This window comes from Pan paniscus, chromosome 14 (assembly GCF_029289425.2).
Source record: "Pan paniscus chromosome 14, NHGRI_mPanPan1-v2.0_pri, whole genome shotgun sequence".
Taxonomy (NCBI): Eukaryota; Metazoa; Chordata; class Mammalia; order Primates; family Hominidae; genus Pan; species Pan paniscus.
The window spans coordinates 34,603,357-34,623,091 of NC_073263.2; the positions used below are offsets into that span (position 1 = coordinate 34,603,357).

Consider the following 19,735-nt stretch of genomic DNA (forward strand, 5'->3'; position numbering starts at 1 on the left):
TCTTTCACTGGTTTTCCTATGCTTTTAATGGTTTTCTCTTATCCTTGTCTGCATTTCCTTTTTACTTTTATGTCTAATTTTTGTCTTCTGTAAGATCAGTGTTTTGATGTCTTGTGGTGTATTTCTCTTACACTCTCTCATTATCTCAGTCTGATCTGTTTTATGGCATTCTTTCAATAGATACTTATTATTTACTGAGTATTGGATACCATTGTAGGCACTAGGGATTAATAAATATTTGCCTTTTTTAAAAAAAAGTTAAATGTTAAACCCCCAGATTAAGCAATGCACAGACACATTTTTTTTGTGGGAGATTCACCTAATCCTAGTAGTTCTGAATATTGTTTCCTGAGATTGAAGGTTTTGTTAATTTCTGATGCTTTAATAATGCTGGCTTCAAGGAGAGGAATGTTGCTGTACTGTTAGTTTTGGCTCATGAAATGTGTCTTTACTTAATATCCCAAATAATAGCAGAGACAAGGCCAAAACACATTTTAAAAACTGCTCTAAAGAGAAAATGCAGAGAACTGTGCAACTGTATGATTAGAATTATAAGAGATAATTCATTCATAATCAGGTGGCATTTTCTAGAGGGATTTTCCTGCCTGAGTACCAGACTCCATCTTTGTGTCAGAATAACAAACCATCTGAAAATCCAGATGAAAGAAAACCAGGACAGAGTGCATAGGAGTTCCCGTCACACATGTTTAAGGCTTTGTTCCCCTTCCAGGTTCAGGGTTCTTTCTTGGGTATATGACAGTAAGATTGTCAACGTTTTTTAGGGCACACTGCCTCCTCCTAACAGAAATATTGCCTTACCCTTTGTGATTAATGGTACAATCATAACAGATATGATGAACCCAAATGTGGTGAGGGGGAGATCTTTATTTCTTTTTCGTATCTTTTTTGTTTGTTTTCTTGTTGCTTATGATCTGATGTGTGTCTTCCCATATACGGAAAAATATATTATTTTGGGTGGTATTTCCAAAATTTGTTTAGATTTTACATGATTCTAATAAAAATATTTGCTTTATATTTAATGTCAGTTATTGTCATTTCTGTTAAAGAATATCAATTTAACAGTAATCATTAACATATACTTAGAAAATGATTTAAAAAGCAATGATTCTGAATAAATATATTCATTCATTATAATGGTGTATTCTTTCTTTTTTAATACAAATTGATTATTTTAATACCAATCACATTGCCTTTGCTCTGGAAATTCTGTTTTATTAGAATTAAGGTGAGACCAAGATAGTTTGCTAAAAGTGCCAAATTATTTTGAATTTCAGTGGAATAGATTAGAAGTACAGTTGTTGGTATTATAATTTTTCATGTTAGGATTGTGTGTTTTTAACAAATATTCTAGGTAACTTTTCTCTTCAGACAATTTTAGGAAACGGTGGTTTAAAGAATGTACAGGCAAACAATTAGAGTGAAGTTATAACCAAATGAAATTGTCATTAACCAATAAAAAGCACTTTAACCCATTTGTTCTCACTTTTTCTATTTTGTGTCTTCTTCACTGTTCACTTTTGGAAAACACATTCTCCTTTGTAAAGCTCTCAATATGCAGTGAATCTAAGGGGTCTAGTTAGGAGCAGGGCCAGAGAGTGATGTGGATTTTAAAAAGTGTTTTGTGAAGATTCTCACAAACCTTGAAAAGTCATAAATATTTGCTTTTACTGTGTTTCATTATTCAAAATAAATTCATTCTCTTGTTTATTCCTCTCTTTAATTTTCCATAGATTCCCTAGCTAAGTTGTTGTTATCCTTCCTAATAAGAGATTTTCTGGCCTTTCAAAAAGAAATCTTTACATTAAAGCTTTTGCTTTCCCAGCTGTACCACTTAACCAGCTGTTAGAACTTGTGAAAATGGACATAAACCATTAGCATGTTACCTAATGGTAATATGTGCTCTAGACATATTAGCTACTATTGATATCATGCTGTACTTTTAATCTTCAATTTATTTTCATATCTTCAATTTATAATACATATCTTGTGGATTCTTAATATGGATCTTTTTATTCCTTATTACTGGTTGTGTCTTTCTTTTATAAATTTCTTTTTGAGTCTCAAACTAAATGCAGACTTCAGTATATATACATAATATCACTATGCACACATAGTTTCCAAGTTTATTTTTATTTTCTTTAGTCAAAGTATATCAGATCAAAAGTTAGGCTTTTTTTTTTAACCATTGAAAAACTCATTTGTGTCTGTTATCTGTAGAGTACAGTTTGGTGTACCAAGGAAAGGGAAAAGTTACTTTTCTTGTAAATAAGTACTATGGTCTTTACTGAGATCAGCTCATTAATCAGTGCATTTGTTTATTCATTCATTTAATTTTATCATATATTATTGTTACAACCAAGAGCAAACCTTGATAAACTCCAAATCTGATTAATTTTTCTGTATTAATTATCTTAAGTTAATGGTACCCTTACCCATCTAAGTGAAAATTGGAAGCCATCTTAGACTCCCATCTTAGACTCCCCTTTTATATGTTAGCACTTCCTATCAGTTCTGTTAGTTAATTCCCATCCTCATTTTAAAATTATGAGTGCCTTTGTCTTAGTTCCGCAGCTTATGGTGTCTTACCTAAATCTTTGCAGTGGCTTTTCAATTTTATCTTTATCCACACTTGCCTGCCTATCTCACCTCCACATTGCTGCCAGTTATTTTCTTTAACTATGGAGCAGATCGTTTAACTTTCCTGCTCAGAATTATTTAGTTATACCACATTATGCAAAAAACAAAGGCCTAAAGGTCTTACAATCTGGTCTTTGCCTGTTTTTGTTTTTGTGTTTTTCCTGCTAAACCTACACACTGAGGAAAGTTTTGTCAAGCATCTGTGCTGTATTGTATTAAGATTCTGCCTGGAATGTTTTTTTAACCACTGTCTACTGAACAGTTCCTTTTCATCCTTCAAGCTTAGTCTTACAGTTCATTTTATTCTTTTAGTGAATATTTCTATGATAGTCTTTCTTCTCTATTTGTCTTTCCTTCCCAGTTACTTATAGTATTTACTTTTATTACTCCCAAATCTGTATTTTAGATACTCTCTATTCTCATAACTGTTTCTCTAGTGAAACTTCCTTGAGTGTGTATATGTTGTCCGTCTTTATATACCCATGATCCAAGGTTGGGACAGGGTACTTGGCATAAAGTAGGCTCAGTACATTTTTTGAATGAATGAACGCCTCTGAAAGGTAAATAATAATCAATTTTAGCATAAACGAACCTCATCATGGGACATAGTAGATAAAAACAAAATAGCAGTTTAGTCAATGGTATGTTATTTATGGGTGCCAAATACATTGGGAACTTTTCCTCATAGTTTTCATACATTATCTATTTATAATATTCACAAGGAATCCACAAAGTAGGCATTATTATTCCCCTTTTTCAGAGATGAAAATAGGTTCAGAGATACTAAGTAATTTGCCAAAAGCCATAGAGCTAGTAACTTGGGAATCCAATTCATGTCTTTATGAAGTAAAATTCTTCCTGCCCAGTACATTATCTGGAGTAGTAAGAACTCAGTAAGTATTGTTTGAATGAGTACTTTTTTTAATAGTAAGTACACCAATAAGTATAATAATATATCTAGTATTTATCTTAAAACTGTCTTTGGGCAGGAAATCTTTTCCTATATGTAGGCATTTATTCGTGTCTCTTCTCTTTGGAAATGCAAAGTTTACACATTTTATTCCACAATATAAAGTTTGTGTCTTCTGTGTTATTTAGATAGCATTCTGGTTGAATATTTTCAAATTCAGTGAAGGTAATATATGCAAACTTTAATTCTTATACTTGTAAAATTCTATAAGATTTTCCTTAAATTTATTTGACACTCTTTTTACGATTTTTTCTTGATAATTTTGTAATATTTAGAAACAATTGTTAAATGAATACTTTAAAGATTTTCTCTTCTGATTTTAATCAGGGCTAACATATATGTTGGTTTCAAATCAAGTGAAAGACTTAGTTTCCGATAAATTAATGATTACCTGGAATGAAAAAACTTAAAAAAGGATGTGCATTTTAGACAGTTAAATGTCTTGACCTGACCTTGCTTTTATAGAAGCACACTGTTGTTTTGTATTACTGACTTTTTTGAGTTCTTTAATACACTGCTTTCTTTTTCTTTTTCTGTTTTCTTTTCTTTTCTTTTTTTTTTTTTTTGAGACAAAGTCTTGCCCTGTCGCCCAGGCTGGAGTGCAGTGGTGTGATCTTGGCTCACTGCAACCTCTGCCTCCCAGGTTCAAGTGATTCTTGTGCCTCAGCCTCCCTGGTAGCTGGGATTACAGGCACATGCCACCAGGCCTGGCTAATTTTTGTATTTTTAGTAGACACGGGGTTTCACCATGTTGGCCAGCCTGGTCTCGAACTTCTGACGTCAGTTGATCTGCCCACCTTGGCCTCCCAAAGTGCTGGGATTACAGGTGTGAGCCACCGTGCCCAGCCTATTTTTATTTTCTAAGTTGAAATGAACAAAATTGAATTTTGCTCAAAGTATTTTAGATACCTTGAAATAACTAATATTTTAGTGATTAAGGATTATTATAACTTTTTATTTCTGAAAATATATATGAAATAATTGAATAGTGCATTTAAATAATCTGTAGAACAAAGTTTGTATTTTATATTTTGGTGGGAGGGAGAAACCAGTTAATTTTCCCCCCTTAACTTCAGAAAGCATACTTGTTCAAATGTTTACAAATCATTTGTATTTTTCTATACTTTAGAAAAAATTATTTCTATATTCTCGATTTTAGGCTATTAACTCTCAGGAGACTAAAGGTTGCTACAGAAATCAAACCATCCATATTAAAATAGATACTTAAAATGCTTTTTGATACCAGTAACTATAAAATGGGCACTTAATATGAACTCTTTCATTTATTCTTAATAAATATTCCCACATTGTTATTAAATATATAATTATCACTGGATTTACTAAATCTAAATGGTGAAATTGAAGCTACCTAAATCTTATTATAAATGCTAAAATGTTGTTTCTTTGACAGATCTTTCCTGACCATGCAATCCAAAGTAGAATCCTTGTTTATTCTTTTTCAGTTTATACTGTTCTTTTTCTCTTCACTGTAATCACCATGATTTATAATTCTACATTTGTTTAATTGTGTCATATATATTTCTTTCACTAGCTCATAAATTCTAGGAGAACTGGTCAGCCTTGGGTATCTGCAGTGCTTGGCACAATGTAAATTTTAAATGACTGAACACAAATAAATTGTATTTCCACAATTTCGAATCTTGGTATAGTGGAAGGAACGTCACGCTGGAGGTCAAGGGGTTGTAGTTCTTGTCTTCTCCAGGATTATTCTTTATGTGCCACTTCTACCATCTGAGAAATGAGAAATGAGAGGGGGAACTTGATCAAGTGGTATTAGATGATCCTTAATAGTCCTGTCAGCATATTCCTGTAGGGTTTTATGAATGTTATAATTGCATTTTAGACTGTAACAACCAAACATTACATATTGATATATTTAATTTTTTTATTTAAGTGGTACATGATCAGCATTGTCCACATTTACAATCGATGGAGGAACAGTGAAATTCGGTGTTATGTTAATGGACAACTGGTATCTTATGGTGATATGGCTTGGCATGTTAACACAAATGATGTAAGTCTTTATTTTTCTGTCTGTGTTTTAATTTGTTTGGGAGTATGATCTATCATTACAATATGAATTAAATAATAAAATAGTTTGGTAGAAGCTTAAAACTTTGAAAGTTTATTCTTTTTATTAAATAAATCTTTCATTGTTAAATTTAGTGTAAGAAAATTTCTAAAAGACATGATTAGTGATAAAAAAAACAGAAACATTTAGCCAAAGTTTTAAGTTTTTTAGATCAAAAACCATGAATCCTGTATTCTGTTTTTTCCAGCATCAAGCACTAAAAAATGTGGTTTACCCCTTATTTAGATATGGAAAGAAGACCCTAAACAGAAGTATAACAGATAGTCACTATTATTAATTACATAGTGATAAATGCTATGGAGAAAATAAATTGGGGATACAGGAAGTAGGTGTAGGGAAGGGAGAAGCAAGATGGTCCAGAGATGATTTTAGTAGGAAGAGTTGAGCAAGCAAGATATGTGGGGAACTTCTTCTATTCAGTGGGAACAGTGAGTGCAAAGGCTTTGAGGCAGAATAGGAAAGTTCAAGGAAAAGGCAATTTGTCTGGAGCAGAGGGAGGAAGAGGCAAAATAATATTAAGAGATGAGGTTAGGCAGAAATCATTTTGGCCTTCATAAGCAAACAAGGCCTGGGTTTTCGCATCTTACTCAGCTTAAAAATCCTTGGAAGGTTTTCAGCAGACAAGTGATGTGTGCTTCTATTTTAAAACCATCAGTCTGCCTGCAGTATTGAGAATATTTTGAAGGGAAATTACAGAAGCGGGAAGATCACTTAAATCGCTTATTATAATAAAACAAAGAGACTTTATTAGTGTCTACCAGTATATTAGCAGGGGAAGAATTGACACAGTTGGATTCTAGGTAGAGAATAACTAGAATCAAAACCTCAAGGGTCCTTACGGTTTCTCTACTTTGGACTTTCCATTGTCTACATTCCAGCCTGTCAGAGCCAAAGTGAAAGGTTTGTTTTAATGCTGAAAGTACCTCCAAGCTCAATAATATACAACCCTTCAAGCATACCTGGTTTTATAAGAACTTACCTCTTAAACACAATTCATTTCTCAGTTTTGTTTGCATCTCTCTAGGCTTTCATCTCCCTAAGGGCAGGGATTTGCTTATCCTGTCTTGTATTCTTTTAACTAGCACTGTGCATATGGTCCACAGTTTGTCCCCTAGATTGGGGCTGGGCAGACTACACCCTATGAGCCAAATCTGACCCTCCCCCTGTTTCTGGTTTTGTGTAAGCTGGGGGCTAAGAATCTTGGCTTTTAATTTTTAAAGGTTTTTGTTTTTTCTTTTTTAAGAGACACAAACAAAATCAAAGAAGAAGGGGACAGAAACCAGGTGTGGCAGGCAAAGTTTAAAATATCTTCTGTCTGTCCCTTTATAGAAAATGTTACTTTTCTCTGCCGTAGAAACTTATGGTTGAGCCACAACCAATAAATATTTAATAGAATGTTGTTTTCAGAATTAGAATACACAGATGAAATTCTGCTTTTTATCTTCTCTCCAGAGGAGATCTCTCCAGATCTTTTTATTATAGAGTGGAGGAAACCCCAGTGGTCCTCTTGACTCATTAAATGAGAAGACAGTATCTTGGAAAGAAAAGACTTAGTTCTTTGGTTATTTGTAATAGTGCCCTAAGAAGTGGAGAATTCTAGATTATAACACATATATACATTCTTTATGCAGTTAAAGTTCCCATACTTCTAATTAAAGATTGTGTATTTAATGACGACAATTTTTTTTGCCTTTGTACTCCATTCACAATTTTTTTTGTTACTTTATTGAAGTATGAAAAGTACTTCTTACATATATAATTTTTGCTTATTCGTTCTAAGGTGTGAAATAGCCTGTGGGGATAGGAGAAAGGAACTGAGCCATGACTGCCTTCCCTGGTTTGGGTGGGCGGGGTGTAAGAAGTAGAGGCCGGAAAGATCAAGCTTTTGGCTTCTTCAGTGCTGAATTCCTCATGTGGAGAGCACTGTACCATCGGCTTTAAGCAGCAGATCTTAGTCTTATTGTTTATTTGATTCTGTGTAATTCCTACTCATATATGAGAAGCGATTGATTTTCTTTGTGTCTTTTACTTAAAATGGAGAAGTAGAGGAATAGATTTGTAATTTGAAAAATAAAGTAGAATAAAAAAATTAGACCCTATGTGTTCATGATTAAATTTTGGAATAGTCATTCCCTTGATTCAGATCAATCTCTCCATATATGGATCATTATACATCATTACAGTTTTAAATTAGTTTAACTTTTGTAAATAAATAATTATAAGCTATTTTGCCTTTAACTATAGTATTTGAAAAGTGGTAAGTCTGAAGATTGAGTAGGTGGCTATTGTTTGTTTGCTTAAACATAAGTGTGAAACATGTAACTGATCATTTTTCCCAAAAAACTTGACTGGCATTTATTATTAAAATAATAAAGTCTTAATTGATGCTTTCTTCTATTATTATTGTTATATTTTAAAATATTCATGATAATGAAGGCCGATTTAAGGATTTAAACCTTTTTGTCATTAAAAATAATGCATTTTTCTTTATTACTTTTAAAAATAGAGCTATGACAAGTGCTTTCTTGGATCATCAGAAACTGCTGATGCAAATAGGGTATTCTGTGGTCAACTTGGTGCCGTGTATGTGTTCAGTGAAGCACTCAACCCAGCACAGATATTTGCAATTCATCAGTTAGGACCTGGATATAAGGTAGTAATAACTGTAATTTTATAAATTCTATGGAGAGTTTTAGATGTAAAATGTGGTGTAATATCATTTTTAGTGAAAATCTTTCTTTAATACGGTTTAAGAGTCATTTCTATTTTTTGGAATGTAGTCAAGTTTTATTATATGTTTCTTTTTGGTTCAAAGATGCTTCTTAACCGTTTTATAAACTTTTATTCTTCAGAATATTTTCTAATATTCATGGCATGCCTTTTGTTAACAATTCTGAAATAATAGATCTTATAAAACTTTTGCTTAATGTAGTATTTAAAATACAAAAATTTGAAATATACATATTACATAATGAACATAATAAAGAACTTGTTAATATTACTGGTAACTTGGAAAGAAGAGTTAAAGATTTAGAAGGAAACTAAGATAATATATTTCATGGGCCTAAAATTATTCAATTTTAGCTTATAGTTTTGCTTTAATTGCACTAAGTGAGGAAGTAGGTACAGCAGTGAGTATACTAATTTAGCAAAACTAATTAATGTAATTTATCATATTCTTTTTGTTTTTTAAACTTTAAAAACAAAGACTCTAGGTAAGATAGAGCGTGCACATATATGAGTTAGTTTTAAGTGTGTAGTACATCTGGCTAGGGGAGTATATAAGGGTTCTATTTAAATCACATTGGGAATTGTAAAGTCTCAAACTACTTGGAGCTGAAAGAGAATTACACATTATAGTCAAAGTGTTTATAATTCTGAAGGAGTACTTGTCTTGTATGGAAGTGTGGTTTTTTATTGAACTCAATTTAAATAATTAATGTGAAGATTGTGTAATGGAAAGGAGTAGTAAATATTAAAAAATATTCCCTCTTTGGCCTTTGTATTTTTGCATTGGTATTTCTCTTTGTATGTCATATATATGTATATGTATATATATATATAGAGAGAGAGAGAGAGAGAGAGAGAGAGAGAGGAAAGTTTGAATTTACCCATATTAAAAGATCTTTTTGTTCTTAGTGACTTTAATAACCATAATAATATTGAAGAATAATAATGCTATTATTTTTATGTCAAGGTAACAATACTTGCTATCATGTATTTTCCATATCATTTTTGGTTTTGTCTTACTAGCTCTAGAAATGAACTTGTGCTTGTACAGTTACTTTTTCTTTCATGGGTCTTTTTGTTGGGTTTGCATCCTGGTTCTGCCATTGTTGATCTTGCATAGGAATATTTTTCTAATTCACATTTTGTATTAATATGCTGCATGCTTTTCTTTCCTAGTTCTTTGAGTTTTTTCATAAAATACTTGCAGTGTCTTTTTAAGCTCTAATAGAATGATATTAAATAGAGTGACAAGCAAACAAATGAAATATAAAAAGGTAGAATATCAAGAAAATACAAATCCAATATGATTGCTAATGTTAAATTTTAGAATTGATGGGAGCTTCCTGGCAACATCAAGGAAAAGGGCTGAATATAAGCAATTTTGTAATTCTTCTATTCACAAAGAAACAAACTTTGTCCTGAACAGCTTTGCAAACTCTGTAATTTGTAGTATTCTTTTCACACATCTTTCTTGTCATTCTTTTTAACAGCAGTGATAATGAGCAGTAACCCTGTCATCATGTGTACACAGCTCATGTGACATAGTGTATCCTTAGTATCCTAACACACAGTAGAGTACCTAAAGTCAGAACTTTTAAGAGATATACCTGTAAATTTGGGCATTACATCAGAGAGTATTTTATTAAGTTTTGAAAGTTCTCAGCTCACTGCACCCCTTGTTGTTAGCGGGGGTTGATGATAAATCCACGGGTAAATGCATTTTCTCAATTTGTAAATATTATAAATACAGTTGCTACCATGACAGGCATCAGCAAAAATTTTTTATATTAAAAAGCTTTTTTTTTTCAGAAATTCAGAGAATATAGGGAAGGAGGAATGCATTTGATCAGATTGTGTTTTGACAGAAGAAAAGCTGAGTAGTTCACACATTATAGTCACAATTATCTTGGTAAAGTCACTTTCTGTGAGTGAAGGGGTAGAGGGCTACAGTGGAATTTTTAAGATGTAGAGAATATAATAACTAGTGGACATTTGGATAAATCACAAATGGAGTTTAAATTACTTAGTGTTGTATAATAACATAGTATTTATATTTTTTGCCTTAAGTTATATGGAACTTTCTTTCATTGTAATGGTCAGACAATATTTATGATTCTGAGCTTAGTGTAGATAGCATGTCAACATACGGGCTTCGAAATTAATAAAATAAGTTAATTCTACCTTCAAATAATGTCATCAAACTGTATATTCAATGGAGCCTATCACAAATGATTTTGACTTGCTGGTCACTGGAGTGCTAGGTAATTTTTGTTCTGTCGAATGTTTGGTTTTGAGCGTTGCAGTTTATCAGTAAATATTCTGTACTTGGTTATTTTCTGGAAACAGTAAATAAGTTAGGGTGTCACTTATTAACTAAATCATTCGGTTTGGAAAATTAAAATACAGAAATTCAGAAAATATTTAAAATACTGAAAATCTCACTGTAGATTTGTCTAGTATGGTAAAATTTACTATCAGATAAGTTTACTGTGGATCTCTATTTGGGGTTATTTAATGTCTTCGAGATTATAAAATCTTGTGTATCAGGTGGCCCTTTGACATAAGCTTGCAAATCAGATTTTAACAAAGTTTTTATATTTTATAGTTATTACTAGATATTTTCTCAGTGTTATGTTAACCCTGTGTGGCAAGCAGTTAGTCTTCATTGCCAGATATTTGAAAATTTAGCTTTGAGTTCTCTCCTTCATTTATGAATATGATAACAATGGTTTTATGAATTGCTATATCATAATAAAGTTCTAACTGATAAGAGAAAAAGTATAACACAACCTCCAAATTAAAATTCACTTCAGAGGATTTCCAATACTTGTATGGAGGGGTGAGCTCCTAACAAACTGATCTTCTCACAAATAACCATTTGTAAACTCTGCACATAATATAGATAACATCTATAGGGTTATGGAGATTGAATAAAAGCAGGCAGGCTTTGGAGGGTAGTCAAAATATGGAACAGTCGGTCTGCATGGAATGATATCCTTATTTTTTGCTTTTATAGGAAACTTGCTGGCCAGAAAGTTTCTCTACAATATTGTACGGAGTAGTAGTCACACAATTTAGCATATAATCCCAAAGTATTTTTTCTAAAAATAGGAAAATGTGACTTATTCTCAAGGGAAGAGAAAATCATCATATACCAACACCAAGATAACTCACATGTTGGAAATATCACATGAGGTCTATTATAACTAGTGAGGTAGAGAAAAATTTACTTATAATGAATTAAAAGATAGGAAGTATCAGCCATGAAATAAAACAAAGTCAGATGGCAATTCTAGAACTGAAAAATATATCGGAATTAAAAATAAGCTGTATGGGCTTATTAGCAGAATTAATATGATAGAGAAGTAAATGAACTTGAATATAGATTGATAGAAACTTTGAAGAGAGTTGTGAAAGATTGGGGTAAAAAAATAGAACCCTAGAGATGGATGGGGCAATTTTGAAAGGTCTAATAGGCACAGTATAAGAGAAAGCCAGAAAAAATATTTGAATAAATGATGTTAGAAAACTTCTCAGATTTGGTAAAAGGCTTACATTTATAGATTGAAGAAACTCCGAAAACTCCAACCAAAATAAATGCAAAGAGAACCAAAGTAGGCACATTACAGTCAAAGTGTGGAAAACCAAAAATAAAGAGAAAATCTTGAAATCAGGCAGAGGAAAACTAGACATTGATAAGGGAACAATAATTTGAATATCTGTACACATCTCATCAGAAAGCAGTAAAGCCATAGAGGTGGAACAAAATCCTTAAAGTTCTGAAAGGAAGAAAAAAAGTCTGTCAACCTAGAATTTTTTTATCCGGTGAAAATATTCTTTAAGTCTTTTGAAAGAAAATTAAATAAATTTGTTGTTATTTGACTGTCATTACTGACTGAAAAAGAAAACCTGGATGATTAGGAGTATATATACATGTAATACTTATGACAACTAACAGAAAGATTTGTGGAGAGGCTATAAATGCACCTATGTAGTTGAAAAGTTGCTGTATTTTACAATGCGTCTTGATAGAATGATGTTGACTACAATTCAATGGCTAAAACAAAATTAACAAAGTCGAAATTGCATGTCTTTTCTTGAATGATAGGCCAAATATGTATCCAGTATTTCATTTACCCACAGCATATGTTGTAGACTCCTCTTTCAAATGAAAGGTAACAAAAGCTCAGTTGAAAGGAAAAACAAAATAAATCAGTGCTAGCTACTACAGATAAGGTACACTAAATACAAATAATTAGCCTTCACTAATTCATCCATTCATTCTTTTATTAAACAGTTGGGCACTGTTCTAGATGCTAGGGATATAACAATTAAAACCAACAAAACCCCTGCCTGTATTTTGGAGAAGTAGGGTGTGCAGTATCATGGGAGAAGATAGATTACAAAACAAAAGAAAAATATATAGTGTCTATATGGTGATAAGAGCTATGAGACACACAAAGCAGGTAAAAAAGTTGGAAGTTGATGCTAGCCAAGTGGATATACAGGGAAGAGCTTTAAGGGCAAATGCCAGAGCCAGAATAAAGGCCATTAGCAGAAGCTTACTTCACAGATTAAAGAACATTGTGACTGGTTTCCTGTGACTGTCACAGAAGGAGCAAGGGGAAGAGTCAAAGAAGATTAATTCAGAGAACAATTACATGCTTTCAGAGGATTGTTATGACTTTATTTTTGCTCTTGAGTGAGAGGAACAGCCATTGAAAAGTTTTTAGCCTGATACCAATTTGAAAAGGATCACTCTGGTTACTTTGGTAAATAGGGAGAAAAGGTGGAAATAGGGAGACTAGTTAGGGGGCTGTTGCAGTTATTTAGTGAAAGAGCTCTGGAAAGTATTGAGACTCGATTAGATTTTTGATAAAGCATATCTAAAATATCTAAGACTCTAAAAGGTCAGCTTTTGGATATACTTTGGAGGTAGTGCCAGTAGGATTTTCTGTCACTGTGAACATGGGGTAAGGGAGCAAGAGAGGATTGAGAGGAGCAAGTAAGTGACCCCATGAATTTTAGGCTGAAAAACTGAGCTGATGGAGTTGTCATTTACTGAGATGGGGAGGACTATAAAGAAATAAGTTTTGGCAGAGAAGATCAAATATTTGGTTATGGACATAGGTTATGGACATAGTTGTTTGAGATGCCTGATAGACATCTAAATGTAAAAATGAAGAGCGTCTGGAGTTCAGAGGCGACATACAGGTTGGAGATAGAAATTTGGCATTGGCAGGATATGGACAGGATTTAAAGGTAAAGGACTGGATTTAGGTACCAGTGAAGTGAGTTCAGAGAAGAAGATAACTGAGAAATGAGTCCTTGGGAAAGCCAGTGTTTGTAAGTTGAGGAGATGCAGAGGAACCAGCAAAGGAGAATGAGGAGAACAAGGGAATAAGGAGAAAAAGCAGGAGGGTGTGGTGTTTTAACTTGACCTACTTGAAGTTAAATCTCCTTTCTTCTTCATTGAGGATACTGATTGTCAAATAGACACAGGATAATAGATTAGAAAATCCTGTAATTATACATAAAGAACAGTCTCAGAATAACAATACCAATAATGCCCAATTGTTATAATTACTGAAAATACAGTTAATTTGTTTTTGCATATGTTATCTTCATTCTCCATCTTGCCATTTTTAAAATAGTTGAGGTATGTTACAAGGTGAATTATGTTCCCCTAAAATTCACTAAAATTCTAACCCTCAGTAGCCTGTAATCTGACTGTTTTTGGAGACAGGGTCTTTAAAGAGGTAATTAAGGTTAAGTGAGGTCATTTGGTTATTGGGCCCTAATCCAGTATGACTAGTATCCTTATAAAGAGGAGGAAATTAGGACACAGCCATACGCAAAGGGAAGACCATGTGAAGACACAGGAAAGAAAAGGTGGTTAGACTGTCTTCAAACCAAGGAGAGAGTCTCCAGAAGAAAACCCTGCTGACACCCATATGTCAGATTTACAGCCTCCAGAACTATGAGAAATTAAACTTCTTTATTTAAGCCATCCAGCCTCTGGTACTTTTTCATAGCAGACCCAACAAGCTAATACAAGGTCTTATCTGTGTTGTGAGCGCACACAGTCACTACATACCATTGACTCTTAACTCTTACTTAATCGTAGTTCTATAAGTACCTGTGTGTTTAAGGCTTATATTATTTCCTTATATTGATGTGTTTCGGCTGTGTTTTAGCTCTTTCTGTAGTAGATTCCTCAGGAAGAGTTCATGGAAATAGTATTTCTTGAGAAATGCATTTTGATACTAGTTTGTAAGGGGCTTTATACTTTATACTTGAAAGCCATTTTGCCTGGCTATAAAATCCCTGACTTTTCTTTCTTTGGATGTCTTAAATATGCTACTAATTTTTCTCTGGCATGAGGTATTGGTATTGAAAGCCTGTTGACAATGTAGTATCTTCTCCATTACAAGGCACTTAGTCTTGTTAGATGTTCAAAGGATTTTTTTTTCTTTTTCCTTAAATCTAGTAATTTTGGTAGATATGTATTGGTGTTGGTCACTGTGAGTTAATTTCTCAGGTATGTGGTGTCCACTTTCATATGTAGTTTGCATCTTTTCATATTTTAAGAAATTGTTCTTGTACTATACTTTTAGAATTTCTTCTATTTCCTTGCTTTGGTTTTCTTCTTCAGACACTTGACTATGCATGTTTATTTACTTTGCTTATCTTTAATATTTCTCTTAAATCACTTCTCATATTTCACTTTCTCTTAAATCTTTATCTCCTTCTTTATTTCTCATTTTAAAATTTAAAAGTAAAATAAAAATTACAGAAAAGCTACAAGCACTATCCCAGTCAGTTTTTTTCCTGAACCCTGAGAGTAACTACTGACATGATGGTTATTTAGGAATGTGTTTATTTCCACATATTTGTGAATTCGTCAAGTTCCTTTATATTATTGATTTCTAACATTCCAGTTTGGACAGATAATATACTTTGTATTATATCTGTCTTCATAAATTTATTCAGGTTTGTTTTATGACCTGAGTTTGGTCTATTCAGGGAATGTTTCATGTGTACATTTTTTTTTTGGAAACAGGGTCTCTCCTTCTGTCACCTAAGCTGGAGTGCAGTGGTGCAGTCCTAGCACACTGGAGCCTTAGACTCCTGGGCTCAGGCTATCCTCCTGCCTCAGCTCCTGGGTAGCTGGGACTATAGGCACAAGCCACTGTGCCTGACTAATTTTTCAGTTTTTATGGAGACAGGGTCTTGCTATGTTGCTCAAGCTAGTTTTGAACTCCTGGCCTCAAGTGATCCTCCTACCTCAGCCTCCCAAAGTGTTGTGATTACAGGCATGAGCCACTGAGCGCAGCTATGTGTACTTTAGAAGAATGTGTATTAAGCTGTTTTAGGATGGTGTGTTCTAGAGATGTCTGTTAGTTCTGTTTGGTTTTTGTTCAAATCTTCAGTTTCCTTCTTGATCTTATGAATGGAAAGTTGAGTATTGAAGTGCCCAACTATTATTATTAAGTTGTGTGTTTCTCCCTTCATTTCTTCAGAGATTTCTTCATGTATTTTGATGCTTTGTTGTTGGGTGCACATATGTTTACAATTGCTATATCCTCCTGATAATTGGCCCTTTTATCATTATCCAATGTCTTTTTAATATCTAGTAATATATCTTGTTTTAAAGTCTATTTTGTCCGATATTAGCACAGCCATTCCAGCTTTCTTGTGGTTTCTTGATTTTTTCCCATTTTATTTACTTTAAATATGTTTTATCTTTGAATATTCTATAAACAGTATGTTATTGAATCTTGTTTTATTATCCAGTCTGACAATCTCTGCCTTTTGATTTGATTGGTTATTTCATTCATCTTTAATGTGATTATTGATAATTAGGTTTCCATCTGTCATTTTATTTTTTGTTAGCTATGTGTCTCATGTTCTTTTTATTTCTTTATTTCTTCTTTACTGCTTTCTTTGGATTATGTGCTTATTTTCTTATATAGCATTTTCAATTTTTAAATAATTTTTTTCACTTAAAAAACATTTCTTTAGTGATTGCAGTAGAGCTTACCATATACATCTTAACTCACTGGAATCAGCCTCAGATTTATATTAATTTTATCCTAGTGAGTTATATAAATGTTACTTCTATAGAGCTCTATTTGTTTTCTCTGTTTTTGTGATATTGTTGTTATAGTATCTGTATATGTTACGAACCCAACATGACGTAATTATTACTTCATATAATTGTGTCCTTTAAAGAAGCTGAGAGAAGAAAGATACAGTATATGTTTATAGATTTTGTTATATTGATCTTCTGATTTATCATTTATGAATCTCTTCATTTGTTTCTGTGGATTCAGTTACCACTTGGAGTCGTTTCCTTAGCTCAGTACAACTTTGCTTCCATCTACCTTCTTTGTTATGCTGAAGTGGTCCATACTGAAAAGAATGCATCATACTCTACTTATTTGAGTGTAATTAGTACAAAATATATTCATACCTTCTTTTCTTCTTTTAAAATAATTATAACAGTTTTATTGAAGTGTAATTTACATGCCATACAAATCATTAATGTTAAGTGTACAAGTCAATTATTTTTTTATAAACTTACAAAGTTGTGCGGACATCACTACAATTTAATTTTAGAACATTTCTATCACCCCAGAGGATCCTACCTGCCTATTTGCAGTCACTCCTCATTCTCATCCATCTCCTAGTCATACAGATTTATATAACAATTCTTCCTCTGAAAATCCTTCTGAAAGAAATAATATGGTAAACATTGATATTTATATAAAGGCTTATACTTTTATGTAAAATATTTTCTTTAAAAAATTTTTTTAAGACTCAAGGTCTTTATAGCAGCATGATTTATAGTCATTTGGGTATATACCCAGTAATGGGATGGCTGGGTCAAATGGTATTTCTAGTTCTAGATCCCTGAGGAATCGCCACACTGACTTCCACAATGGTTGAACTAGTTTACAGTCCCACCAACAGTGTAAAAGTGTTCCTATTTCTCCACATCCTCTCCAGCACCTGTTGTTTCCTGACTTTTGAATGATTGCCATTCTAACTGGTGTGAGATGATATCTCATAGTGGTTTTGATTTGCATTTCTCTGATGGCCAATGATGATGAGCATTTTTTCATGTGTTTTTTGGCTGCATAAATGTCTTCTTTTGAGAAGTGCCTGTTCATGTCCTTCGCCCACTTTTTGATGGGGTTGTTTGTTTTTTTCTTGTAAATTTGTTTGAGTTCACTGTAGATTCTGGATATTAGCCCTTTGTCAGATGAGTAGGTTGCGAAAATTTTCTCCTATGTTGTAGGTTGCCTATTCACTCTGATGGTAGTTTCTTTTGCTGTGCAGAAGCTCTTTAGTTTAATTAGATCCCATTTGTCAATTTTGGCTTTTGTTGCCATTGCTTTTGGTGTTTTGGACATGAAGTCCTTGCCCACGCCTATGTTTATTGCGGCATTATTCACAATAGCAAAGACTTGGAACCAACCCAAATGTCCAACAATGATAGACTGGATTAAGAAAATGTGGCACATATACACCATGGAATACTATGCAGCCATAAAAAATGATGAGTTCATATCCTTTGTAGGGACATGGATGAAATTGGAAACCATCATTCTCAGTAAACTATCGCAAGAACAAAAAACCAAACACCGCATATTCTCACTCATAGGTGGGAATTGAACAATGAGATCACATGGACACAAGAAGGGGAATATCATACTCTGGGGACTGTGGTGGGGAGGGGGGAGGGGGGAGGGATAGCATTGGGAGATATACCTAATGCTAGATGACGAGTTAGTGGGTGCAGCGCACCAGCATGGCACATGTATACATATGTAACTAACCTGCACAATGTGCACATGTACCCTAAAACTTAAAGTATAATTAAAAAAAAAAAAAAGACTCAAGGTCTCACTCTGTCACCCAGGGTGGAGTGCAGTGGCATGATCATGGCTCATTGTGGTCTCAAAATCCTGGACTTGGTGATCCTTCCACCTCAGCCTCATGAAGAGCTGGAACTACAGGCGTATGACACCACACTTGGCTAATTTTTAATTTTTTGGTAGAGTTGGGGTCTCTCTGTGTGTTGTCCAGGCTGATCTCAAACTCCTGGCCTCAAGTGATCCTCCCACCTTGGCCTCTCAAAGTGCTAAGATTACAGGTGTAAGCATTGTACATGTCCGCCTTTATATATAAATTTAAAGACATAGAAATAACCTAATACTGCAAGTGAGGAAAGATAAGAAAATTTTCTTCATTTAATGGATTCTATGTTTATATTGAAATTACATTATACACTTTTTTTAAACCTAAAACTTTTAGATTTATTACATAAACTTGTTTTCCTCCTACAAACCAAAATAGCATATGGTATGTATCATGGACTCAGAAAAACTAAGACCAATCAATGTTTTTCCAAATAAAAATAGGTTTTATTAGCTATCTTACATTTCCACAAAATGATTTTAAATCTTTTAAGAGAATATATTAAAATTTGTTAATTCCAGTGTAAGCAGTATGAACAAAATGAAAGCAAGAGTTTTGTTCTAGACAATGGGATGTACAAATGTTTCAGCAGTGGTAAAATGCAGACACGGAAAGCTGATTTCAGTGTTTAACAACTTATCTGTGTGTTTTAATTCAGTCACTGTTTTTTTGAATGCAGGTATGCTGAGTTCTTAAGCATTCTAGTAATAACACTACCCTCCTCATTCAAAAAAAAGTATTATCAATGACATACTTCAGACTACAGCATACACAAATTTTTAATCGTTCATGTTGCTCTTGTCTTGGCACATGCCTGATAACTAATGGTTTGCATCCAGTTTTCTTTTAGATAGTCTCTACACACTAGTCCAGAAGTAAAAACTGACATGTTTGGTCTGCACAGTGTTAAAATGTTTGAATTAAATTTTAAAATATAGTGATTTTAGATAAAAATTCAGATTTCATGTTTCTCTTGAAAAATCTGGAAGAACTAGCAACATTGAACAGTTGACTTGAGCTGAGGAGTAGGGACCACTTTTAGAAAGGACAAATCTTCTCTAGTTTGAGGAAGTCCCCATCTGGCCCAATTCACTTATATGCATATCTGTATGCCTCCCGTAAGAACTTGAGTTTGGGACATTTAATTTAACCTTATAACATTAGAGTAGGAAAATTAGAGCCACATCAGCCTAATGATTTGCTCAGCATGAAAAAGATAATTAGTGGCAGAGTCAGGATTTTAAGATGATTTCACTATCGAAACATTGAATATGGAA

General features: G+C 33.2%; 1 protein-coding gene across 3 annotated transcripts in view; it reads left to right on the forward strand.

Annotated features, from left to right (window-relative positions):
- NBEA (neurobeachin) overlaps positions 1 to 19,735 on the forward strand; it is a 707,824-nt gene that overhangs the window by 107,730 nt on the left and 580,359 nt on the right. For all 3 annotated transcript variants that reach the window (XM_008952234.4, XM_008952238.4, XM_063595707.1), the window contains exons 7-8: positions 5,544 to 5,663; positions 8,248 to 8,394. In XM_008952234.4, the coding sequence (XP_008950482.4) occupies positions 5,544 to 5,663; positions 8,248 to 8,394 (267 nt within the window). The remainder of the gene's footprint in view (positions 1 to 5,543; positions 5,664 to 8,247; positions 8,395 to 19,735) is intronic.